The sequence below is a fragment of the Pangasianodon hypophthalmus genome, chromosome 2, assembly GCF_027358585.1.
Source record: "Pangasianodon hypophthalmus isolate fPanHyp1 chromosome 2, fPanHyp1.pri, whole genome shotgun sequence".
In the NCBI taxonomy this organism is placed as follows: Eukaryota; Metazoa; Chordata; class Actinopteri; order Siluriformes; family Pangasiidae; genus Pangasianodon; species Pangasianodon hypophthalmus.
In genome coordinates, this window is record NC_069711.1 from 6,754,980 (window position 1) to 6,782,686 (window position 27,707).

At 38.7% G+C, this 27,707-nt stretch overlaps 1 protein-coding gene across 1 annotated transcript in view; it reads right to left on the reverse strand.

Moving 5' to 3' along the window:
* cntn4 (contactin 4) overlaps positions 1–27,707 on the reverse strand; it is a 158,116-nt gene that overhangs the window by 5,443 nt on the left and 124,966 nt on the right. The window contains exons 12-19 of the mRNA XM_026918278.3: positions 27,383–27,510; positions 14,465–14,640; positions 9,506–9,623; positions 8,680–8,838; positions 7,297–7,446; positions 4,990–5,060; positions 1,061–1,295; positions 113–228 (exon numbers count right to left, since the gene is read on the reverse strand). Of these exons, the coding sequence (XP_026774079.1) occupies positions 113–228; positions 1,061–1,295; positions 4,990–5,060; positions 7,297–7,446; positions 8,680–8,838; positions 9,506–9,623; positions 14,465–14,640; positions 27,383–27,510 (1,153 nt within the window). The remainder of the gene's footprint in view (positions 1–112; positions 229–1,060; positions 1,296–4,989; positions 5,061–7,296; positions 7,447–8,679; positions 8,839–9,505; positions 9,624–14,464; positions 14,641–27,382; positions 27,511–27,707) is intronic.

A 27,707-nucleotide genomic window follows, 5' to 3' on the forward strand; every position in this document is an offset into this window, starting at 1 on the left:
TAATTTAGCTCTTATACTTTTTCCAGCCCATATTCAAACAGTTGTAATTCTGCACTGCTGCAGATATAATGCCAACGTTAGTTTTTTTCAAATGAATTATTTTTCCTTTTACCTCATAGCCAAGAACACGCCTTCTGCTTGTGCTCCACGGAAGGGTTTTCCACGTCACCTCCACCTCTGATGCTGAAAGACTCTGAGCTCTTACCCGTGTAGGTGCTCTGGCAGGTTCTGAAGTCACAGGACAAATCATTATTACAGACTGAATACAAACACACATGCAAGAAACACCAGCAAACTTTTTTTTTTCATTCTTTTTTTTTTTTGGGTGGTGGTGGTGGGCAGGGGGGTGTGTCTTAATTCCCACCCAATAGCTAACGGTCTCCTGTCACATGACATCTACCAACCGGGGAGGGGGGCAAGCACAGGCTTCCTTTGAGACACATGAAGCCAACCTCGGCATCTTTTTGAACTGCTGCTCATGTAGACGGCTAGTGTCACTGTGATTCACAGAGGACAGATCCCTCCCACCCCATAGCATAGCCAGTTTTGCTCTCTTGGCTCCCAGCCATGGATGGCTGTGGCATCATTGGGATTCAAACTCACGATCTCCTGACAATATGGCACACCTTTTCTTGGGAGCCAATTTTACAACTTTTACTTTGACTCCTTAATTTAGGCCTCAGAAAAAAGTGATCAAGTGGTAGGTTTCAAATCAAGGGCACTGATCTGTTCTACATAGTTCAAAATAGATCATTTATATTTCTTATAAAAAGTGAACCATGTTGTTTTGCCAATGAAATTGGCTCAGTTTCTCTAATAAATTCATTGAAAATGTATTTAAAATATTTATATTACAGAGATTATGTTCAGGTTATTTTGATCTGAGAGTAACATCATGAAACAGAAGTGCTAAATTTTTATATTTCTTTGCACACATAACTGCCTTCAGGAGGTAAATAGTACAAAAATCGAAACAGATGACTTGAGTAATGAATAGAACATGAGGGTTAGAATAAACAGTGTCTGGTCGATTTGGAATATGTGCAAAAAATGTGTGTACCTTCTTCAGCTGAGTAGATTGTGACAACTGGCCCAAAAGGCCCTTCACCCTTGTTGTTGTAGACACCCACTTTGACCTGGAACTTGGAGAATGGCTGGATGCTTTCATTCTTGAAGACATATCTGGAGGCCTCTGCAGAAGGTACAGCAGCCTGCATCCACCCTGTGGCACCATACGGTCGAAAAGCCACCACATAGCCAAAACCTGGGCCGTTCTGAAGTTCCTCAGGAACAGGCTACAACACATACATGGTTATACATGTAAACAGATGTGAGAGGAGAGAGTGAATACAGTATTATCAGAGGTGAGAAGTTTTAACATTCACACACCACTCACTTACAGTGCCTTACGTAACTATTCACACCCCTTTTCACATTTTGTAATGTTACATCCTGGAACTAAAATGGACTTAATTGGGATTATACATCATGAATCTACAAATAATAGGTCACAATATTGATGTGGGAGGAAAATCAATATAGGTTGCAAAATTATTTACAACTAAGAAAATGTAAAAGTGTGATTGCATAAGTAGTGACCCTATGATGCTGTGAAACCCCTAAATTAGTTGTGGCGCAACCAGTTGTCACATCAGAAGTCACATCATCTGCTGATATCCACTGGGGTGTCATTAAAGTGTCACATGATCTCAATATAAATACATCTGTTTCTGGAAGGCCCCAGAGTTTGTTAGAGAACATACCGAAAACAAACAGCATCATGAAGACCAAGGAGCTATCAGAATAGGTCCAGGACAAAGTTTTGGAAAAGTATCCATCAGGGTTTGGTTATAAAAAATATCCCAAGCACCATTAAATCCATTAGTTGACGACATCCTGATTTATTTCCCAGACAAGGAGACACATGCCACCCATGTCAAACAGATGATGGCCAGACTAAGTTAAGGTAGAGAAAAGCAAGTTCAACGCATCTAAGATAGCATTTCTTGGATACATCGTTGGCCCAGAGGGGGTGCTCACGGGCCAAGAAAAGGTCACTGCCATCTGGCCCACACTGACAACTGTCAAGGAACTGCAATGTTTTCTAGGATTCGCAAATTTCTATCTGAGGTTCATCCGAGGCTTCAGCATAATAGCATCACCCCTAACAGCCCTGGTGAAGAAGGGACCCAAGAGGCTGTAGTGGAATCTTGCAGTGGACCAAGCTTGAATGTCTCAAGGCAGCATTCACCTCAGCCCCCATCCTGAAGCATCCTGACCCCTCCAAGCCTTTCACAGTGGAGTTGGATGCCTCTGAGACAGGGGTGGGGGCCATCCTCTCACAGCAGTTTGGGGATAAACCCAAGCTCCACCCAGTGGCCTCCTGGAAGCTGCCCCTGGTAGAACAGTATTCCAACATCGGCAACCGACGGCTCCTCGCAGTCAAACTGGCTCTAGAAGGATGGCGTCACTGGCCGGAGGGGGTGCTTCACGCATTCACAATTTTCATCAACAATAAATCCTTGAGTATATCAAGACAGCCAAGAGATTAAACTCAAAGTACCTGAACATGTGATTGAAGGTTAGCTCCGCCGTTTCGAATGCCGATGGCAGGCTGGTTAGGGGAAGCAGGCAAAGGGACTTCAAGAAGCGGTCTATAATCACCATGATGGATCCCATGGAATCCTAACCCAGCCAACTCACTTGCAGTGGATGATTGGTTCTGGTGGAGTGAGCAAGTGTGGGAACAAGCCTGCCAACAGCTCGAACACACGGCCCAGGTAACCAACGAGTTCACAGACCGATGCAGAGGGGAAACTCCCTGCTGTGAACCAGGTGACTGAGTTTGATTATCCACAAAAGACATTCGCATTACAGAGGGGTGCAGAAAACTCTCTCATTGCTACATTGGCCCATTCAGGATCCTACAGAGAATTAATACAAATATAATGTACAAACTAGACCTGCCACATCACAGCCACCTAGCCCCATCATTCCATGTTTCACAAATGAAGCCAGTAATGGAGGGAGGGCTGTTTTGTCACGTCACTGATGGAATCAAGGTCCAACTACAACATCCATAACGCAATGCAGCCTACAAACATGGCCGCCACAGACTCCCAACTCACACACTCATTGTCATGTTCACACTCTCCTGATTACTGATCATGCACCACCACAGTATAAAATGGCTCTCAATACACTCACCCAGTGTGAAGTATATGCTCTGTGTTTTTGTACAAGTCATTATCAAGCAATTCACTATGTCATAGAATACCTGTTATTTTATCCTGTTCTGGTTTTCTTGATTTTGCTCTTGTCTGTACCAGTTAATGCTGTTTGTATTTTGCCTGACCTTTGCCTGTTATTTGACCTCGTATTTGTCTCATAATTTGGATACTTCTGCAAGGTTTTTCAATAAACCAGCTGTTCACCTGCATTTTAGTTCAATTTGGCTTTATACAAAATTTACACACAACTTTACTAAAAGATTGATAAATGAAGCCCCTAAGCTACACTGGAGTGGTTCAAAATAAAAAATTGAATGTGTTAGAATGACTCTGTCAAAGCCCAGACCTCAATCCAATTGACAATCCATGGCACGACTTGAAAATTGCTGTTCACCAACAATCTCCGTCCAATCGGCAATTTTGCCAAGAAGCATGCGCAAAAATATCAGGATCCAGATTTGCAAAGCTGACAGCAACATATCGCAGAAGACATGCAGCTGATCTTTTGTTTATTTAAACTTTGTGTCACAATAAAAATATTCTGAAACTTCAAATGTTAAACATATTCTGTAAATCAAATGGTAAAATGTCTAAATTAAGTCCATTTCCATTCCAGGTTGTCACATTGAAAAATGAGGAAAAGTTCAATGGGGCGAATACTTATGCAAGGATTGTAAGTACACCATCTTTTACCATTGGTTTTTTTCCTGTTTTTATTTTTATTTTTTGCTTTGAAATCATTTTCATGCAGTCATATTTCATCTTGTTGCTGTTTGGTTTAAACTCTCTTCTGAAGAATTTTCAGAAAAATCTATAGAGAAATTGAATAGGAATTTTACTTCTGGGACCAAGGCCACTTAAAGAGTGGGCAGACACTACTGAGCACTGTAAGAGCCATAGATCAACGAGAAGTCTTGTTATTCAGTCAGCAATATCTGATAGTACAATTATTATTATTCCATACATTTTCCATACTCTTACCTCTAGTGCAGATAAATAATTCTCACAAATAATTTACTTTTTCCCTTAATTTCAAACTATCAGATAAGGAATAAGCCAACAAGTGTTGCAAAAAGTCATCAAAGCTGAGTTCAAAACATATTATTAAAGAGGAATAAGCCAATCAATGTTTTTAGATCTACAACTATTAGTATATAGTAAGCTAAAAATGCAAACAATAATGTATTCATATGCTACTTTAGGCAAGAGTTCATATTCATGCAAACTTGCTCTGAGGTGCTTCTCATGAACTAAATGATGAAATGTAAATGTAATCAGGCACTTTGCAAATGTCCTGCTGAGAAAATAAGCTACTTTAAGCAACAATTTACAAAAAAAATATGCCAAGCATCCAGAACCACATACAAGTTTAATGTGTTGATGTAGAATAAATAGAATAAACCAAAAACTACTGCTGCAATAAAAAGTGTTAAAAAGCCTTTTTTTTTAGACCTTACTATTTAAAATATAAAATGCTTATGTAATATTACATGTGACATCAACCTTGGTAGATATAGTTCTCATTTATATATACATTAAATATATATACTGTATATATAAAATCACAATATAATATTCCTTATAAAAAAATAAATGATGATAGAACCAAAAAATTATTATTATCCTTTTAAAAGCTCAAAGGCTTTTCATTTCTTGTCACAGATATTGCTTCCCATTTCTTAGCAAAAAGCAATGCCATGCCATACACAAACACATTTTCATACATACAGACATACAGATGGTATGGTGGTCATTTTACCTCCCAAGTGATAACTAATTCTGATCGGCTTCCACCTCCTCCACTCACATTAGCTGGAGTGACCTTGGGGACTAAACAGGAAATACAAATGCACACTTAATAGAGCTAACAGCTTGTCAGTTTAACTATTTCTAATAACTACTGGTAACATATGTAACTGTAGTTTATTGAACATTGTATAACCTCCATGGTTGATATGAAACAACTGGATACCTCCTCAATTATATATGATACACAAAACAGCAGTGTGTATTGCGTCATTGTACAGCCCTGACCAATGGGATACTCTCATTGAGGTTAGTCTTGAAGAGATTCTGTGTTGCAGTGGAGTGCTTGTGCTGCTCTGATGGTTGATATGGCTGACCATCATGGTATTGTCTGAGTGAACCAGCATATGACTCATGTCTCAGAACCGGTAAGAAGAATTTCTCGGCCAGTAAATTGACTGCCCTCAATTTCAGCTGATTGACTGACTGTGTTCTGAACTTATACCAGCAGGCCAAATGCTGCCCCCCTTACTCCACCTTTACTTAGCAAGCAAGTACTTGGACTCCTTTTGCTAACACAAGGGCCCGTTTCCATTTGTGGCACTTGTGGTCCAGCCATATGCTGATAACCCATTTCTAAAAAGGCTGTAGCTCCAGAAAGCCTAGGAGGATCACTACTGTGGCTGCCATCATCAGTTCTAGCATTCTCAAAAGATGCCGGTACTGCACATGGCTACCACCCATTCGAATGCCAGGTGGCTAGCATGCTCAGTGAATCTAGCCCCATGTCGATGAATTGTGTTTTCTGCTTCTGTATTAGAGAGCGCTTTTCTGAGTTCACGGTGAGACTGAGCAGTGTAATGTGTGCAAAGAGGGTGGTGCTATCCCAAATCCTTAGTGGGAGCACATAGGAGCCAGTCATCTAAATATGGCAGTATTCTGCTGCCACTAACCATAAGCAAAGACAAGGCCACTTGTATGCCTCTAGAAAACACCCATGGCACTTGGAATGAGAATGCATGCCATTGGAGGGCAAGCCTTAATAAAGCATCAGAGCTTTGGGGCAATGGAGGACATGAAACTAAATGTCACACAGATCCATAGACATGAACAGGTCTTGAACAAGGAAGTAAGATGAATAGAACACATTGTTTTAAATTGTGGGCTCTACCTTTGTGACACAGCCACTATCCAAGAGAAAACAAAATTCTTGTGATAGAGCAAGAATTTTACAATGGTTTGATACAAAGAAGGACTTCAGCCAACAGTTTGGTGGCCATTTGCGGAACTGCATTTTGTATCCCTGTGACAGTCATCAGATATAATCACTGTCCAACGAGCAATGTTTACGGCTTTAAAGTGCACTTTTGCCAGCCCGTTTAGGGGTATGCTCTGTGAGACATTTTATTGGAGGCAGAGGTTTTGTCTAGAGCCTGACATGTGGTGTGCCCTTAGACACAAGGGCTCTCCCTGTGTAAGGACTGTGTAAGGCAGGGAGGACGTTTGTTGGTACAGGAACAGGGAACTAGTTAGCAGTAAACTAAAGATGCCACTCAAATAATCCATTTGCCCGTGCAGTCTTTGTTATTTCAAAAGCTGTGTCCTCCTATCAAGGGCCTCTTTGATGGCAGGCCCACACTATGATCCCAGTATGCAACCAGCTCCTATACTGGACATTGGATGGATTGCTGCACTGCTAGTTGTATAATACTGTAAGGTGTCATCAGTGTGTCTGCATTCAGCACTTGGCTGTAGGTGAGCTGAGCTTTTAATAGATGCAGCTATCAATAAAATATCTGCTCTGTGACATAGTGAATTATGTCACATTTGGCATTGTGTAAAAGAGTGCCTTCAGTGTTGTAGGGTGCACAGCACCATGCAGCCGATCTTTTATTTAGAGTGGCTGCCATGGACAGTTTAAAGCCTTTCTGAAATGCTTCTTCAGATGCTATTGAAGGCAGAGTTGAACATAATGGTTCAACTGCTAGGTCATTGTCAGCTTGTGTTGTCACATCCCAGATGTGGCTGTAGTCATAGAATCCTCCCGTCTTCTGATAAGGAATGAGAGGGATGACTGGTCATTGGTGATATAAAGAGGGCCCTTTCACAAAGCATGTATTGTATAGTCTCAGTCCGCAACAGTGCTCTTACATATTTCATATTAAATGCATATAATCAACCTACAGTGTCTTTTCTTGCCATGTCTTTTCTCTTTTCTTTGTGTTACAGTAGGCAAAAAGTGACAAAAACAACAGGTGCATAGAACCATTGTAAGTGGGATGCTTTAAAAAAAGCTAGGGTGCATGTTTAAATCACTTACGTGTATCCTTGGTCCTTACTTGCTTGGAGGGTTTGCTGGGCTCACCTGTACCCAGTGCATTGATTGCCACCACTCGAAACTCATACTCCACCCAAGGGCTGAGCTCGATTACTGTAGCTGTCAGACGGCGACCCCCCACTTCTTCTGGCACTGGAAATAAAATATACATGCAATGAGAGAAGAAAAAGTCTTGAGTGATACTCAATGAATTACAATTTTTATTATACACACTAAAATAAAAAATACAAACAAAGCTAACCATTGTTTGCTTGAGATTGGTGAACTATGACTATACACGTATGCATATATATATATATATATATATATATATATACATATATGTATGGAGTAGGGACCGCTACATTCATAAATCTCTAGATCAGGGACTAGTAAGAAATCTGCATGTCAAAAGTAAGATAAATAATAAGAATGATTAATGTTGATTTTAAATGTGCAAACATCCAAACTATTGCTTGTTTTTCAACTTTGTTTCATTCATTCTTTCCTTTCTTCCTTCCTTTCTTCCACCCTTCACTGCATCAATTATTCACTCATTCATTCATCTTCAGTAACTGCTTTATCCTGTTCAGGGTCGTTGTCTCCCTTGTCTTTCCAGACTGCCATTATTTTATATGTTATTGCTAACAGAATGTTCACATAAATTACAGGTAACAAAACCTATAATAATCTGGGCCGATAAGACTCATTGAAATCAACTGATACTGAAAGGAAAAATCAGCTGCCTCTGATAGTGCACTCTCCGTAGATGAAGCTGCCACAGAGAACAACTGGCCAACAGTAGACACTTTAGCAATGACTACGTTTTTGACAAAATAATCACAGGCAGGTTTAACCATAAATGGCTTCCTACAGTATATAGGACACTATACAATGGCACTGTATAGCCATTACATCACATGCTATATAGTGCGCTATAGTGAATCAGCTAAACAATGATGTATGGTCTGAATCATTAAAAAAAAAAAAAGCTTTATCCTCACTTTTAAAAGTAAGAAGCATAAAGAACATTAAAGGAAGTCCTGATTATCTATACCATTTGGCAAACTTAATTATTTGCTGATACTACCTTTTTATTTATTTTCTAATAAATCCTCAACTGTGAGCATTAGAATTACCACAATGGTTAAAGCCTAAGCATACTGATGATAAACTGATGATAAACTCTGGCCATAATGTACAACATCAAACTTAAAATAAATCAGAAAAACACCCTGTACATCGAGATACATCCTGTACTTCATAGTCATGTACCATTTGGCAGGGAGCAAATAACAAACAGCATTCTTACTTGACTGTAGGGGATTCAGAGGAGGGAAGAAAGTGTGCTGATTTGATCAGATGCAGTCTGATTAAGGGCCTTACCTGTGGTGACAGCTTGCCATCCCAGTGAGAAGGGGGTTCTAGCCTGGATAGTGTAGGCGCTAATTGGACTGTGATTATCAGGACCAGGCTTCCAAGAGAGAGTGGCTGTGGAATCTGTGAGCTCTTCCACTTGGATGCTGGTAGGGGGTCCAGGGGGACCTGAAGAAAAATGACGCAAATACACTCTCATTCCCACACTTTAATGCTGTGTGGTGGCTTTATTGTCAACAACAACAACCACCTAAACAACAGGAGTCTAACTAGTAAAACTTCCCTAAATGTTTAGGTAGTTTTTGGATTTAATTACAGAAATTAGTTATAGCTTCCTTTTCTCATTAGCCTGTGTATGTTTTACACTGTTGTTTCATTGCAAGCAGTGTGTATATATTCATAGTGCATGTGGTAGGGTTTTTATTTATTTCAGCAACAATGTGATTGCTTTTATGAGTTATTGTGATCTAGCTAATAGAAAAAAAAGATTTGATAATAAAAAAGAATAATTGAAGTTAATAAAAAGAAACCAAAGGCTATTCTCTTAAAATTACCACTAAATATTAACTAAAAGACTTTAGCAAATTATTAAATTATTATATTTACTATTACTATCTACTATTTATATCTACTATTTACTATCACTATTCATCTTAATACAGCAATGAAAATTTGAGGAGTGTTACAGCCCTAATCTTCAGTATCTAATCTTCATGTCTAACTACATGTTGATTTATTAGACCGGATGTCCTAAATTAGGAGTGGAACTAAACTCTCTGCAGGAGCAGAATTGTTCCCCCGTGGTACAATTACACAGCATAGGATGGAATGGCACCTCTGACAATCAGGTCCGTGGCAATAGAGCTGCTGTCCACCTTGGTCTGCACGGCACATGTGTACTTCCCTGCATGTTTCATCTGAATATTCCGAATCATGATGTCTCCGGAAGAATGCTGAGGACAGGCAATAAGATCAATTAGGGAACATTGATCACTTTTCTCTCTATATGCATTCAATCCCAGAAAACAAAATCTATTCTGTAAGCACCAAGTAACACTGCTTTGGCACAAACTTAAACTTGTAGACACAGCACTTTGTACCAAAGAAACAAAGAATTGAAATTAAATTTGGGTAGTAAGTAAAGGCAACTGGACTGTTATGGTCTTGAAGATGTTTGAGCTCTCATCTTTATTAGAACTGATTTATTAGAACTGCTTGAATTAATATTTTTCCAAATTATACATAAAATAAATCTATTTGCATTGGCTTACTACTCTTATTATATGTTTGAAACAACCGGGTTTACTGAAACCTGCAATCAAAATTGTTTTTCTTTAATCTAATTTTGAACCTGATCTCTGGGACGCTGCGTCAGTCAAGAACAAGAATTTGAGACTATGTGCACAGATTCACCAAAACAGGACAGATGAAGATGAAAAACAATTTTTTTTCCCCTAATCTTCAACTGTCCTGTTTGGATGAGTCTGTGCCCATTGTAGCCTCTTGTTTTTGGCTGACAGAAGCGGAACCAGATGTGGTCTTCAGCTGTTGTAGCCCATCCACCTGAAGATGCTTTTCTGCTCAACACGGGTGTAAAGAGTGATTATTTGATTTACTATTTCTTCCTGGCAGCTCAAACCGATCTGACCATTTTTCTCTGATCCTCTGACCCTCTGCTCACAGGATGTTTTTTTTGCAGTATTAGAGACTGCTGTATGCAAAATTCCCAGATCAGCAGTTTCTCAAACACTCAAAACACCAACAATAATGCAACAGTTAAAAATCACAGAGATCACATTTTTCTCCATTCTGATGATTGATGTGAACATTAACTGAAGCTCTTGACCTGTATTTGCATGATTTTAAGCATTATGCTGCTGTGACTTGATTGGCTGATTGCATAATTGCATGAACGAGGTGTTCCTCATCAGGTGTTCCTAATAAAATGGATGGCAAATATAAAATGGTATCAGTTCCACAATGCTTCTTTATATGGCTATTATAGTTGTCATGTCATTGGCAACCATGCCATAATCTGCTTGGGCCTTCACAATGATGAGAACCACAATGATGAATCATACAAGGCAAAGCTGGTCACACAAAGAAAATGGATTTATAAAAATTTAATGAAATATGAATAAAAGCATGTGGCTTAATCACACTCTTTATTAACACATTTGAGCTTGTCAGTGCCTGGGCATAATGAGGAAAATCCTGATAATAGCTTCCTTTAGAGTTGCCTTAAACTGGTTTGGCTATTGTTTTGTTAAAATAATGCTCAAAACTGCACCTGATGTTACACAAAGTGAATAATGGGCTTCTTCAATTCATTTTGCTTAAAATATTCAATAAAAGTAAGTACACTACATTACAGCACTGAAATGTATCACCCTTTTTAAGGTCACTGTATCATGGCAGATTTGATAAGGAAGATCGACTGGACAAGGTAACAGTGTACAAAATTCCACCCAAAAAGCACTGTCCAATATCATGCTCCATTGTTGTTAACATTCACCATGTAGAAAACATTTCCAGGGATATCCAAAGATCCAGAAAAAGAGGTCGGGATGGTCTGGATGCTCTTGGCGAAGACCCATGTTAAAAAATATACATGTTAACATGAGTGTTACTCTAGCCCATACCCCTCCCAGTGACCCAGGTAGTACATAAACCTTCCCTATACATAAAACTAGACTTCGTCTAGCAAGGTCTTAACCAAGCTACCCTCCATATCCAATGATTTGGAGAGAGTGCATCAGCTCCAGGACTTTACTGATAGTAGTTTAGCTGGAAATCTCTGCCTGGGTGGAACCGTGAGTTCTGAATGGCTGTGTGCTGTAATGGAAGGTTCTGTCATGACAGGTCATCCACTTTAGTGTTGTACAAGCCAGGTCTGTAGCATGTATCCTCAATAACTGCTTTGTCCTGGTTAGGGTATCATATCCCAGGAATACTGGGTACAAGGCAGGCCTGTCTATCACAGGATACCATGCCTGCAGATGTTCACATACTCACTAACATGGGAGGTGGGAGATCAACCTGGTTGAACTACACAGACAATATCCCAAGGATTGAACTGTGAACCCTTATAGTTTAAGGCAGCAATGCTACCAGAGAGTTTAAGTACTAAGATTTCTCTTGAGCAACATAAGAATATTCTGCTCATTCCACTATCACCACTCCCCTATAGCTGCTAGAAGCTCTCAATTTCCAACATCATAATTCTTCTCTGTGGTATTTTTGTGAGTAAGGCCAGTAGATGACGCTTGGCTGCCAGCAGTAGTAAAGCACTTCCTTTGTGCATGAAAAGCCCTTAATGCGACATCATCCCATTTTAGAACTTTCATTTTTTTTTCCCTTTCATTTTATGACCTCCTATTCCTCTCAATGGTAATGATATTTTACCAGCGCAGAGTTTAAACATCTATATCCACCGCAGTGGCAGAAACCTCCATTTGCGATTTCCACAAAGAAGAGGCTATGTACAGTACAAAAAAGTGGACTAACTGTAGGTACTTGTATTCAAGAGCTTCTTTAAAACTTTACTTTGTAGTGTGAGGTACTGTGCAAGGTACTGTACAGAGGTACTTTGGACACTTTGGTTTTACTTAATACTTTGGCAAAGTATTGATAAGGACATAGCAAACAGGGCTATACAGTACAAGCAAGGGTAAATTTATACTGTGCCTTGCATAAGTATTTACCCCCTTTGCACATCCTGGCTTGAGCAATTTTCCAGGAGACATCCAGCTGTAACTGCAGCCAAAGCTGGCTCTACCAAGTATTGACCCAGGGGGGTGAACACTAATTTAACCAACACATGTCTGTTTTTTTGTTTAATTAATCTTGGTGTGACAATTAAAAAAATCAGCTTCACCTTCAAAGAGACGTTGTGTAAATACACTTCCACAGTGGAGTAAGTATTTTTCACAGAGGAACTAATTTGCTCTCCAAAATTTCAAAGATATACAGTATGAATATACAGTGCTGTGTATCAAGCTGATTTGTCGAGCAGTTGAAAGTATTACAAAAATAGATATGGTCCAGAAAACAAAAAGACATGAAAAAGAAAGACAAATTTCCAACAAATGGCACTCATAATCCTTACCTTTACAGAAAAAACATGTGGTTGTCTACCTTTTACATGTGCAATGGTGTTTTTTTTTTCAATGCATGACAATTCCCCTAAGCAAAACCCATATTATTTGGGCAGTGCTATAAAGGGCTTTTTTGATAATACTTCCACTTACTCAGCTTCTCAGTAGCAGCACAAATTACATATTGCTGTTGTGCATGGGTTTATAAAAGTCTACTCTGGATTAAAAAGTCCACTGCTTGAAGCTTGAGTATTCATCTATAACATGGTATACTTGACAAGTTGGTTCCATCCATTTGCATTAATTTTACATGGAGATAAACAGAGCTCCAAAGCAATACACAACCCAAATGTAACCTTTCTGTGTTCCTTGAAAAATACCATGTAGTAGTCCAATGGTCACAGCTGGCAAACAGATAAGCACAAGGAAACAAACACTCAGACTCACAGAACAATCGGAAAGATTTATCTTAGCCAGGGGTATATAAATAGGCTCAGATGTAATGACCTTCATGTGAATCTAATTAATAACATTGATACTCTGATAAACCCTAGTACTCTGAGGACTGAGGCTGCTGGTTGAAGTGAGGTACAGGGGTGTGCTGATATGCTTGTCATGCATGAATAAAAACACTTAACTACAGTCCTCAGCTGCAGAGCACATTTACAACTTCATTATTTTCCAGTCAAGGTTTGGGTGAAGCTTCTGTCGCTTACCTATTAACTCCAACCTTGGAGAATAAGCATATGATAATTCATTTACTAACCTCCCTGTAATGGGTGAGGCCACTATTTATTATCACAATTGTGCATAAAGCATCAGATACAGCCAAAAGTTTGTGGACACCTGACCATCACACCCATATGTGCTTTTTGAACCTCCCATTCCAGATTTAGTCCCCTTCTTTCCTGTTATAATAAACTCCACTAGTTTTTGGAATGTGGCTGTAGGGATTTGCCCATTCAGCAGCAAGTGCATTAGTGAGGTCAGGCACAGAGTGTTTAGTGGGGTTGAGGTCAGGGCTCTGTGCAGGTCACTCAAGTTCGTCCACCCCCACCTTAGCACAACATTTCTTCATGGACCTCGCTTTGTGCACAGGGGCACTGTAATGCTGGAGCATGTTTGGGCTAGACCTCTTAGTTCCAGTGAAGCGAAATTACAAAGCTACAGCATACAAAGACATACTATACAATTGTGTGCTTTGAACTTTGTGGCAACAGTTTGGGGAAGACCGACATATGGGTCTGACAGTCAGCTGTCCCCGTACTTTTGGCCACATAGTGTACAAATGATTTTCACTAAAGAGAAGTTTACAATAGCTTGAGTATACTTTATGTGGAGAATCTTTTGGAGCTCTATACGTGAAGAATAAAGTATATAGTATAATATGCAAATGGTTCTGCACCAACTTGTCAAGTATATCAGGTTACAGATGACTACTCAAGCTTCAAGCAGTGGTGTTTTAGAAGACTTTTAGCAGCCCATCCACAACAGTATGCATTATAGCCTATAATCTCAGTCTAGAAGTAAGATGTAATGTTTATAATGTAGCTAAAAACAGCTACGTTATAGCTATTCTTCCAACTTGAATAAGGAAATGAGGTCAATTCTGTGTAAACTTGTATACTGCCTCTTGTAACATTAATGAAAGACACAAATACGAATCAGCAAATGATATATAGTGTGTCAATACTTACACTACCAACTTTCTCAAAGTATCCTCCATGACTGCCAAAATGGATGAGCTGTTCATTGAAGAACCACGTAAACTTGAGCTCCAGTGAGGGGTCGTGGGTCACCTGACAGGGCAAAACAATGCTCTCACCCACCGTAACATCCAATGTTGAGGGAGGCGTAGTGATCACCGTGGCCTCTGTAACATTCAAGCAGAGTTCAGAATTCTGTTTAATGTTCAACATAGTCTTAGAGTTGCAAATTATTAAGAATGCACAGGTTAGTAAGAGGTACACTGTAAAGCTTTGGTGGAGTTCTTTTACTTTGTTTCTGTTGAAATTTAAGAAATAATATTTCTATTAATTTTATGTGAGTTCAGGTAAAAGGTGTACAAAGCATGAAATCAAAGACAAATGGGAAATGTACTTTTGAGTTACTCTCCACAACCGCAATATATAAAAGGGCCAATTACTCAGCGTCAAGCATAACAAAGACAGTGCTAATGAGCCTATTGAAAAGTAATTAGTGAGAGACAATGGACAGAAGCAGCTTGTGTCAGAGTCATAGCTTCCCAGAAAACCACCACTTCAGAAATTATAAAAGCCTCCAAGCCCAGCATGGCTAGTTTTCCAAAGAAAGAGAGCGTGAATGTAAATGAAGATTTAATTAATAAATAAATTAATTAATTAAAGCTTTTATTCTGTAGCAAAAACTGTTTCTACCTCATGATGGTGCTGTGTGCATGTTTGAGCAGAATTTCCCCCGGCAAAAAATTATGCATAGCAGACAATGCCCTCAAGACGAGCCTAAATTCGCACAGCCAGAATCAGGCTTTCAATCTAGGGTTGAGGATTCGTCTTCTATTATAGGTCCCCGACATAATGAAACAATCTCACTCATCTCTTTTTTCTGATATGAGACATTATCAGGAACAGGCTATCAGGGTTTTGTGACCAACACAAGGAGGAGGCATCACTTCTTTTATGTTGAGGACAAGAGCTCACTCCATCTGCCTGTCACAACAACATAATAGGTGACATTGCAGTGGAGCCCATTGTTCTAATGTCACTTCTTAAAGGTGAATGTGTAGCCATTGCCCAGGAAGAGGAGAATGCACATCAAACAGGACAAAGAAGACTGTGGCTGATGTCTACCAGTAGGTGATCCTTCTTTTCCTGTCCCAGTGAACTTTAATCTCTACTTTATAATCTATACTCTGGTGAAGATGCTTCTTGCTAGTCTGTAACTCTCAGAAAACTTGGCTTCCCTTCAGCCTTTAGCTCATTTCTACTCCAGGGACAACATAGTCTGTGTGGATGGATGACTTCTCTCTCAAATACACACACATACACACACACAAACACACACACACACACACACACACACACACACACACACACACACACACTACATGGAAAGATAAGTAAGAGAGATTCCCACTGAGGATGGGGAAGGAGGCAAACAGCAAACCTTCAGATATGAGATAAACTTCTTCATGCCAGTCTGAGCTGCCAAGCTGACTATTAAGGGACACATGTTCTTATCACCCAATTCCACCATCATTTGTGACAGGCTGTATGGTTAACCCCTGCTTTTTAAAGCTGATCCTTATGCTAGTTCTTTCCATTATAATTTGACTGATAGCCATCAGTGTAATACTGTTAGAGTGTCATTACACTGGGAGGAATCAGAGGGAGGATGCAACCTTTTGCTCAGATGAGAGGAACAGAGGGGGATCTCTTTGTCAGATCCCACTGCTTTATCGGGGCCAAAAGAAAGGTTGACAAGAGCATGCTTCACAAGCTCATCTGAGTTACAAACAAAGTGACGGCCATGTCATTATTTTGAATTAAAATCTCGTTATTTGACTACTTGTTACTTCAAGATATTATTGTAGCTAGTTTGATTTAATAACTCATGTCATGATAGTATGTTGTTACAGTGCAATTAAAGGTCCAATGGCTGATAGGGATACCTTTAATTTTCTACTGGAGAGTAAGTAGGTTATCGTGTTATTGTATACACCAATCAGCATAACACACCATAACATTAAAACCACCTGCCTAATATTGTGGAGGTCCCCCTTGTGCCACCAAAACAGCTCTGACCCATCGAGGCATGGACTCCACAAGACCTCTGAAGGTGTGCTGTGGTATCTGGCACCAAGACGTTAGCAGAAGATCCTTTAAGTACTGTAAGTTGCGAGGTTGGGCCTCCATGGATCAGACTTGTTTGTCCAGCACATCCCACAAATGCTCAATCAGATTGAGATCTGGGGAATTTGGAGGCCAAGTCAACACAATGAATTTGATGTCATGTTCCTGAAACCATTCCTGAACAATTTTTGCAGTGTGGCAGGGTGCAGGCCACTGCCGTTAGGGAATACCGTTGCCATGAAGGGGTATACTTGGTCTGCAACAACATTTAGGTAGCTGGTACGTGTCAAAGTAACATCCACATAAATTCCAGGACCCAAGGTTTGCCAGCAGAACATTGCCCAGAGCATCACATTGTCTCCGCCAGCTTGACTTCTTCCCATAGTGCATCCTGGTGCCATCTCTTCCCCAGGTAAGCAACACACATGCACCCGGCCATCCACACGATGTAAAAGAAAACGTGATTAATCAGACCATGCCATCTTCTTCCATTGCTCCATAGTCCAGTTCTGATGCTCACGTGCGCATTGTAGGTGCTTTCGGCAGTGGACAGGCGTCAGTATGGGCATTCTGACTGGTCTGTAGCTGTATAGACTAATACACAGCAAGCTGCGATGCACTGTGTGTGTGCTGACAACTTTCTATCATAGCCAGCATTAACTTTTTAAGGAATTGGTGCTACAGTAGCTCTTCTGTGGAATTGGACCAGACCGGGCAAGCCTTTGCTCCCCAGGTGCATCAGTGAGCCTTTGGCACCCATGACCCTGTTGCTGGTTTGCTGGTTGTCCTTCCTTGGACCACTTTTGGTAGGTACTGACCACTGCACACCATGAACACCCCACAAGACCTGCCGTTTTGGAGATGCTCTGACCCAGTCATCCAGCCATCACAATTCAGCCCTTGTCAAGGTCACTCACATCCTTATGCTTGCCCATTTTTCCTGCTTCCAACACATCAACTTCGAGAACTGACTGTTCACTTGCTGTCTAATATATCCCACCGCTTGACAGGTGCCATTGTAACGAGATAATCAATGTTATTCACTTCACCTGTCACTTCCCCTGGTTTTAATGTTATGGCTGATCGGTGTAAATATCTATATTAAAATAAGCTCTATGACCATTATGAAATCCTGTTGATTTAAGTGTTAAGAGTCTAAAACTTGACTATACCTGAATACATTTGTGGGAATTACCAATAATTAAAACTATACATGTTGACTTCCCCTAAAGCAAAGCATATGGAATAATAAATATTACTACAAGATAATATTCAATAAATTAGTCTTATTGATAGATTGTGGGGTGCTAAATACTAAGTTGAAATAACTAAAAATAAAACATAATATAAAAGACTATCAAGTAAATAACAAAGCAATATCTTGAAATAATGAGATAATTTTAACTAACATACATATCTTGAAATAGTAAGTCAATTAATAAATCAGAATATTGATAAAACTTGAAATAACAAGTTATTAAGCAGAAATAATAAGACATTAATTTACACTAATGACATACTATTATATATCAGCTATTATGTTGGAATGATGACATAATATCTTGGAATAATGAGTTATTTAGTTGAAATAAATACATATTAATTCATATTTAATACATTTTTTTTACTCTCACAGCTCAGGTCTTCTGTATATGCTCACTCCGTTCATCTGGTTCCACCACTGCTACAAGTAGCTGATAATTCAAAAGCACCGGTTTGAGTGCTCAAGACATCGCACAGCTTGAGCTCTGATCACACGATCAAATGTAGAAAAAGGATAAAAGTCAACCAACCCTAAGTATCCTCTATCAAGCAGTGATCTTCATTGTCATTGCTTGCTTTTAGCTTGGTTATTACTATGATAACAAGTGAGTCTCAAAGGGGTAAGTATAGAACAGCCAAGCATCACCAGACAATGAGGACAAAGGTATATATAAATCACCTCAGGTTATAGCTAAATGGAAGACATTTATAGAATTTCATAAAACCAAAAATATCATTTATGCTGGATTGAAAGGCAGTTGGCTGAATTACAATGTGGAATTTGTGCTTGCCTGGACAAAATATACTACTGGAGGGAGGCAATTCCTGAAAATGACGTTTCTATAAATTAAGAAAGAATTTATTTTTTTTAAAATGAATTTTGCTTACACTATCACATTATAGCGGTTAAAAAGGGCCTTTCAGTAGCTTACAAATGACACTACGGCCAGCAGAAATTGGGCATTTTGGCCGACTTTGAAGCTCTAGGTGTGTAACAGATCTCATTATGTTTGGGTCAGTCGTTCCCAGGTCAGATCCTCTGTTTATTCAGTCAAAATTTTTGGGAGAATTTTTAAGATAAGTGGGAGAATTTTTCAGACGAGTAGGCTATCAGGAAATGTCACAGATACCACCACTGAGGGACAAACATTAATATTTGTTAACCTCACATTATGGGCATCCTGAACAAAGCTTTACATTACCATACGAAGTTTATATTACCATATTACCCAAAACGCTTTTCCATCTGACTTTCAGTATAACCCGATAAGACATTATCAGGGTCTCTCTTATCTCCAGTGGCATATCTCATTGCCAGGTTCTCTCTTATCTCCAATATCTCTTGTTCCCATGGCATATCTCTTGTTCCCACCTGTATTGCAGGTATAGTTGAGAAGCTAAAGGCTCTGAAACATAGTCCTAGTGCTTGTATTTGAATTCTTTCTTTTTAAATATTATTTCTGAAGCTGATCCACAAAGCACCCATAATCCATTGCTGACCTGACTAGTGCACAATATATGACTGGCACCCTAATCCAACGCTGTCAAGCACCTCAAGAGGTTTATTGCTTTTTTTTTTTAACATTGATTTACCATTTTATTAAATGATACACCTCATGTTCTGACTGAAGCTTGCTCTAATGTTTCCTCATACAACTTTAATGAAAGTTGAGTTTCTTGTTCTTCTTTGTTTTAGTTACCAAAAGATAGACTTTCCAATTATTTGACCATTTTCCTTTTTGCCTGCGTAGGTTTTACTAGATGCCAGATGTCATGTTATTCCCCCTTCCCCATAGTCAGCATATAAAGATTTATCAAACTCTGGATCTACTTGGAAGAAGTTGCCATTGATCATGATGTTTAAACATAATTGATCTACAAACACCACCTTGTTTTCTGTTGGATAATTTTTGAGCATGATGCCCCCATTCTAACACCATCCTAAAATCCAAGTAAATATTTTCCCACCAATTCCCATAGAATCTAGCTTAATTCTAAGGCTTTTTCTAAATAAATAAAAAAAATACAGTTACATCTTTGTTTACTTGAGCCTTTCTAATGTCTAGTAAGCATCTATGGTATTATGTCTGCTACACAAGCCAGGAAAGGATTGCTATGGAGACAGGAGACCTCTACTTTCAAGAAAATGGTTTAATCTCTGTATAGCCGTTCTTTCCATTAATGTTTGAGGTTAGGGCAATAGGTCTATAGTTACTAGTCATTAAGGTACAAGTATCTTTACCAGGGTTCTCATCTTAAAGGGAGCTTTTCTCATATTTTATTGAATAAGCATAGTACATGCTGGAAGTGAATTTGTCTTAGTGAAATGCTTAATCATATGATAGCGGATACCCTTGTTAGAGCTCATTTTAATTTGTTTACTGTAAAAGCTACATGTAATGAAATATTTAGAACTGAAGAATGTATATTCCCAATGATTCCTAATGATTTCAGTTTTGATTTTCTCCTTCTTACTAGTCCCATACTGTAAATATCCTATCTTCTTCTGTCAAATTGCTATTACTATGTGCTCTAGCAAATACCTCAACTAACTTTTCAGCTTTTTTTCTTTATCATTAATAGCTATAATTTCCCCATTATTTTGTATATGGCCAGTATAACTCCTTCTAATGCCTGCCATCTTTCTAACTGACACCCCATACTCCACTAACTGCCAATATTAGAGCACAATTGTCTCCAATATGTTTTTGCTGCATGAATGACCCTGCTTGAGCTCATTTGCAGTTTATAAAACCCCCAAAGTGATAAGTGGCGTTTGTCTATCTTTAATTGCTTTACTACATTCCTCTGTTCACCAATGAACTGCTTTCTTTCTTTTAATCACATTTCGACTACTTATTACTTCTTCAGCTGTTGTGCAGAGTATTTACTTTTTTCTGTACCTTCTTCTGTCATACGTTTCTCTATTCTCTTCTCACACAATACTTTGTAGAGCTGCCAATTTGCTTCTTTTATTCTCCTTCTAGCAGGCCTGCCTCTCTCCTGAACAATATCTATACCTATTTTATTTTGTATAGGGAAATGATTGCTACCCACTGATACCAAAACCCATATTGCATAACTTCCCATACAAGAATCCCAGCCAAATTGTCTGAAGTCAAAGTTCAATCTATTGCCAACAAAACACACTTCCCTATCATTTAAACACACTGACCCATTCCAATCAAGCATGTCTTCTACATCAGTACCATTCTAACGTCTTTGTATAACCTCTCCATTGTCATGGCGCAGGACTACGACTCCCATCAGCCACTGCACACCACATGATCATGACAATCATGTCACATGACTGTTTGCACCTGATTCATTTGTTTAATGACGACTAGTATACAAGTCCTGTCTTGTGTAGCAGAATTTTGTCTAGCTTTTGTGGTTGCCGTTTGTCACTGTCTCCTACTCATGTTATGTTATGGCTGTTACGTTGCCTCGCTCTTCCTCGTTACTGTTTCATGGTCTTTGTGTTTAGTGTTTCGCTGTAAATAATGCACTTATAATTTGCACTTGCATCCGCCTCCGTGACCAAACCCTGACACCCAGAGAGTGCCATATTCTGTGTCTAGCTTATCCACAGATTTTTTTAAGCCATTCTCTACATTATCTTTCACATGGATTATAATCATTTACCACCTTTATCGTTTGCCCTTCTGCGCATATTTCCACAATTATACATTTATAATGATTATTAGTGTCAGTGACCTTGTATCCCAACTCTAGTTTAATGAATACAGCCACCCACCCACATTACACGTCTTTCTGTCTCTCCTCGCTGCTTCATAACCTTGCATTTAAAAAAAAATCTAATTGTGGTTTAAGCCATGTCTCCTGAAAGCAAGTGAACTTGTGGTTTTTGCTCTTGCTAATCTATAAACTTCTTTAATTCCTGTCCATTGCTGTCAAATCTCTTGCATTCCATTATAGGATTAATAATACCATTATGATGTCCCACATGCGGTTTGTGTGCTGTGTGACCAATTTCTTAGAATTTCATTAATTTTTATCAACATTTACATTCTCGATTCCCAAATATCTCTCTGCTGCTTTCATTATTAGTTTAATTCTTTTTTGTCCTACTATTTGTTTGTGCTGAAAAGTTCACATCTGGGTGATAGAGTGGCGCAATGGGTAGCATAGTGGGTAGAACTGCTGATTGCTGAACTCCCAGGTGACACAATATTGAACCTGAGTTTGGGTTGGTGTCTATTTGGATTTTTGCATGTTCTCTCTGTTTTCATGAGGGGTTTCCTCTGAGTTCTTTGGTTTCCTCCCACCTCCCAAAAACATGCCAGTAGATGAACTCTAAAATTGCCCCTAGGTGTGAATGAGTACGGAGTGCGTGTGCATGGTGCTCTGCGATCGACTGGCTTTGCGTCCAAGATGTATTCCTGCCTCACACCCAGTGTTCCTAGGATAGGCTCCAGATACCTGACCAGAATAAAGGCATTACTAAATATGAATGAATGAATGAGTTCACTACATGTTCCAAATGCAATAAATTTGACTTTATCTCCTACAAGTGAATTGCTTGCTTTGTATTCTTTCTGCTGTGTTTCTAGTGCCTGAGCTGAAGTCTCAGTTTCCAGTGATTGCATCTGTGTCTTTTGATCATTTTTTTTTTTTTTTTTTACAGAATCTATATAAGAATCTTGACCTGAAACTCTGTAATATATTTTGTACTTTACCTGAACATGACATCCACCATACCCAGCACTATGCTGTCTTTCACAGTTACAACACTATTCCTACTCATATTTGGCATACTCATGATCACTTCTGTATCTAGCACAGCACAATTTGCCTTTACATACTGCTGTGTCCATACTTTTCGCATTGAAAGCACCTACTTGGTCAATGGTGGTATGTATTCTGTAAATGGGTAACTTAGAAAACTTACTCCATCTTGGAGCTTCTCTTCACTGAAAATCAGTAACACTGAAATGCTATCTATGTTCTCCTTTGCCCTTACACATTTGAACCTTTTCGACTTCTTTGACTTTAGCCCCCATGATGCCATCCGTAATTGGTTAAACTGACATGTTGAATGGGATTCCAGTAATAACTCCCAAAACCCATTTTCTATCTGCTAGTACAGTGAATGAAACCTCCTGCCATAACACTGTTTTAAGTTTTGATGCTAGCTCTTTTTGTTTCTTATCCTTACATCAGCAACCATTTACCATCTGGCATTAACAGTCTCACCAAATGCTTTCTTCAGCTTCTTTCTTAGTTTTAATGGCTTTATTCCCCTCAGGAATTCGGGAATAAATTTTATTATTACTGTAAGCTCTTTTTTTTGTCCTACAGCAATCTGAGCCTGTCATTGTCAGAACAAGATCTCCGGCTTTTTTCTTTTACCTTGACCTTGATCTTATTTTAACTTGACCATTTTTCAACAATCCCAACTCAAGGTCACTTCCTGAATTGTCATCATTTCCTTCTATTGATGCTCCAGTCTAGTTCAGTTCAGTTCTGTTCAGTTCAGTCACCAACCTCCCTCCAGCACCATGGCCCAATGACCCTCTCTCCCACAATCATGGACCTCACAAAGACTGCGAGCGTGTACTTGAGTTTAATAGCATCCTTGATTGGCTAAGAACCAGCTGTAGGTAGCATACTGGCAAGACAGAACATTTGGTGCATACTGCTGAAGGCGGCACTATCTGTGCAGCATGCTGGGACATGGAGCTTGTTATAATCACCAGAATTTAACTCACTCTTATAAATTTCCCCAATCTCACATATAAATATTGACCTTTACAAATAATGACTTTAGTTTCTCCCCATTCAATACCAAAGTTACACCAGAGTAAAAGTGACAAAAGGACCTACCTCAGCTAATAGGTTTTGGAGGATCTATGGGGAGAACTGAACTGAATTAAAACAGAACAAGACATAAAACATGATGTTTCTCTCAATTCTCAACTTTCTCCAGTGAAAATGCAACAATCAAAAAAACCTAATCCAATTCAATCGCCCAAGAATTGCTGTTCAGGAGAAAAACCTGAACATTAACTTGAGTAAATGTCATTTGATTGTGGTGTTTGAAGAGGCTATTACTAGATCGAGTAATTTACCATTAAGTTGTTTGGGACTGAGTGTGGTCAATTGACAGAGAGATTTAAGAGACTCAAGGTTGAGAAGTCACAAAGATTTCGACAGGCTTTTACCTGAAAGGGCAGAATTCCAGTCATGTGATTTGCTCCTCTGTTAATCTCTGTCTAGAAAAAAATCTATTTCTAATTAAGACTAATGCAACTGGGTAATATCCTCTTAGCATTGGGATAATTGGGACATCACTTGGGCTGATAAGTTGCATCATTTGCTGTCACTATTGTGGTGTGTGTACATCTGTGTGCGTATGTGTGTGGTGAGTTTACACACACTTAGCGAGGAAGAATCTGATGTGACAGGTATTTTCAGCCCTTGTACAGCAACAGTCAATTTAAATATATGCTGTCATATCCCATAAGGGCCACCAATTGCTTTGATATACACACACGCCATGGTTGCAGGTCCTAAATGAAATTGCATATGTAAATTAGCCCATCGGGTTGCCTCTGGATTATTAATACTGACAGAGAGGAACTAGATAATATGAGGAAGTGTTTGTACATCAGCCAAGGATGCAGTAACACTCAAATAGGATGATGAAAAAGCAAATGGCTAGGGCTAGGCTGTCCCATGTTATTGTCTAGCGAGTCTAGATCTAAAGATTATTGTGTTAATTCTGGCAAAGAAACACATCCATCTTTGTGTGTAGATTGATTACCAGCTACACGTTATCTTTTCCAAATGCATTACAATTTCTCTGCATGAGAGTCAGCTAGGGATGAGTTTTAGGTACAAGCTGATGGAGCAATGGCAACAGAAGGAAAAGTGAGATGAATGGAGCAGTAAACAGTGTCTTTCATGGAGTTGTGAACGCAGCATTCAGTACAGAAGTGAGTGAGTAATTAAATATATTTTTTTATATCATGTACCTTCAAGAATACACATTCAGAGAGACCTGATGTAGAAGCAGTTTCATCTTTTAATTTTAATTATATTATATTATATTATATTATTTTATATTATAGTATAGTATAGTATAGTATAGTATATTATAGTTACTCTGAGATAAACAGACCTTCCTGTCTCACTCCTGTTGTCCTCATTCCTGACTTTTCCATGCACTGTCTAGTCTAGTCAATTCCAGCTATCTTTCTGTGTTACAAACACAGTCACGTATTCATTTGTTTGGTTGTTGAAAAGTCCTGCATGTATTAAATGCATTAAGCAAGTTGTATTTTCTGGTTCTTGTAGGTCTGTCTGTATGTACCCTGCTCCCTGGTTGTGCTGCTAGTGGTTATTCCTGGTGTATTTCTCCTTGCTCTAGTTGCTTTCTAGACATTTTTGATCCAGGTGGCCTGTGTTTGGGTATGATATATCTATGATGATCATATCAGCACGTTATCTGCATGTCTGTACTGACTGTGATTGCTGGAAACGATATTCAGTGTTCACATGCAACAATATAAAGATTCTAGTTGCAACAGGACAGTGAATATTGTTGAAGTGAATAGTACTATGTATGGAATAAAGTACTTCAGGGTGTGCTGTTATAGAAAAATAATAATAATAATAATAATAATAAAAAACCGGGTCGTGTGAATTTGATTAAGTTTTATTCCTCTTACACCACAGCAATTTGCCATCAATTACATTATTTTGTTAACCAAAGAATGACACATCATTTTACTTTTAACTGTTTATAGCTACACTGAATGTTGCGGAACGCCATGAAACGAGTTAGTTCTTGTTATCACTTACGTTATAGCAGCTATAAACAGTCAGTCTCTCTTTCTTTCTCTCTCTTTGAGGTAATAGGACAAACAACTCAGCTTGTCAGAGCTATGGTGTTACAGAAAATTAATCAACACCTTCTGACCAATACAATTTGAGAATTCAACAGTGCTGTGGTATAAGATAGATAAACAGATGGATGGATGGATGGATGGATGGACGGATGGATGTGCTTTATTAATCCCAAGAAGAAATTTGGTGACATATAAATCTTAACATAAATAGAACATTCATAGTGTACAATTATTAACATAAGCCCTTTTAATCTGTACACTGAACAAAGCTAATTATAGCTTTGAGTAATTTAAACCTGAAGTGTATTAACCTTTAGGTTCTGTGTTAATAACGAAGCTGTTTTTAAATTCTTTTACCCAATGTAAAATGTCCAAGACTAACATAGAAGAATGAATAACTATGACCAGTTATTCGGTTTATACAAGACATCTTCAAGAACTGTATTATCAGGTCACTCATCCTTTATTGGCAGTAAAAATGTGCATTTTGATCATTTTGATCATGTTCATCTTATCTTATCTTATCTTATCTTAGGTCCAAAAGAGCCAATTAAAGTCACTAGGAGTGTAAAAACACTGAAACGAATTGAACCTCTGAGTAAACAGATACACGCTATCATTTGTTTTTGCATTCTGAAAGTATTTTGAAATGTACTTGGGTACATTTAGTGAATACAGAATGTAGTGTCTTTAATTAAGTGAACTTCTTTATTCTTAGTCTCTTTATTGAGTGAATTTATTTTCCTGAATCAGTGCTCACCAATTACCTTTCATTGAGACTAAGAGAGATGACATATTGCTGCCAGAATTACATCACTTACACTGACATGCATGCCAAGGTAATCATTCCACTTTGTGTTTTATTCAATATCGTTCACACACTCCATTTTCCCTCTTGTCATACTCGAAATGAATAACTCCATGACTACATGTTTCGTGTTAGTACAAAGCAAGAAGAATCGATTTTTGCAAAGCTTAAATAGAACTTGCTTTGACGTGAGTAACTGTGTAATTGTGAAAAATACTTGACTTATGAAATAGAGTTTATATATGAAGTACTCTTCTGTAACTGAATTTTTAAGTACAGTGAGGGCATGAAGAATGAGAAATACAGGAAAGCATTTGTGACTGATGTCATAAGACTAAAGATTATGGGATATAATTATATGGCATTAAGGTTCTTTCAACCGGTGCAATGGTTACTTCCTGAAAATCCTTCTCCCCTCCTCCGATTCACAACAGACGGTGCCAAGCACTTTCATTCATATTTAATGCCGCATAATAAATCTCTGAAGCAGAGACAAGACAGGAATCAGATCCGGGGTCCCCGAGGCTCCCACGCGCTGCGGTTGTGACTGTATACTCCATTCTCTTCTCATTAGGAATTAAACCAGTTGCCTTATTTGCTAAAATTTGCTAGCCATGCTGTGTTTGTTGTTTCCAAACAACCTCCTTCTAATGAAGCAGAATATTTGCGGTTTCGCATAATGAGATCATAGTGTGGAAGTATTCTATTTAGTAATTTATATTTAACAGATAAGAGAAGCAGAAGACCGGGCTGGTAGCAAGCAAAACAGCTTAAAAAAATAATGAGAAAGAGGAGAGATATCTTATAAGTGGTATCTGTAATCATTTGTATGCATCAAACCTTTCACCATCAGCGTCCCTGAGCTGCTTGCTACGCCGAACTGGTTGCGTGCCACACACGTGTACAGGCCGGCATCTGATTTCATGGCATTGGATATGCGCAGACTTCCGCTCTCCAGGACAGTCATTCTGAAAAACAGATACCATCCATAATAATTGTAAACACACAACTACAAAACAAAGAGTTCTGTTTAATTTTTCATGTCATCTCTCTTTGCTAATAGAAGAGAAAAAGAAAGCAATAAAAATGATAGCTCATAACTTCACAGTAGAGGGCAGTACTGTATAATATAGTACTTGACTCATTATAAGATGTTAGTCATCAA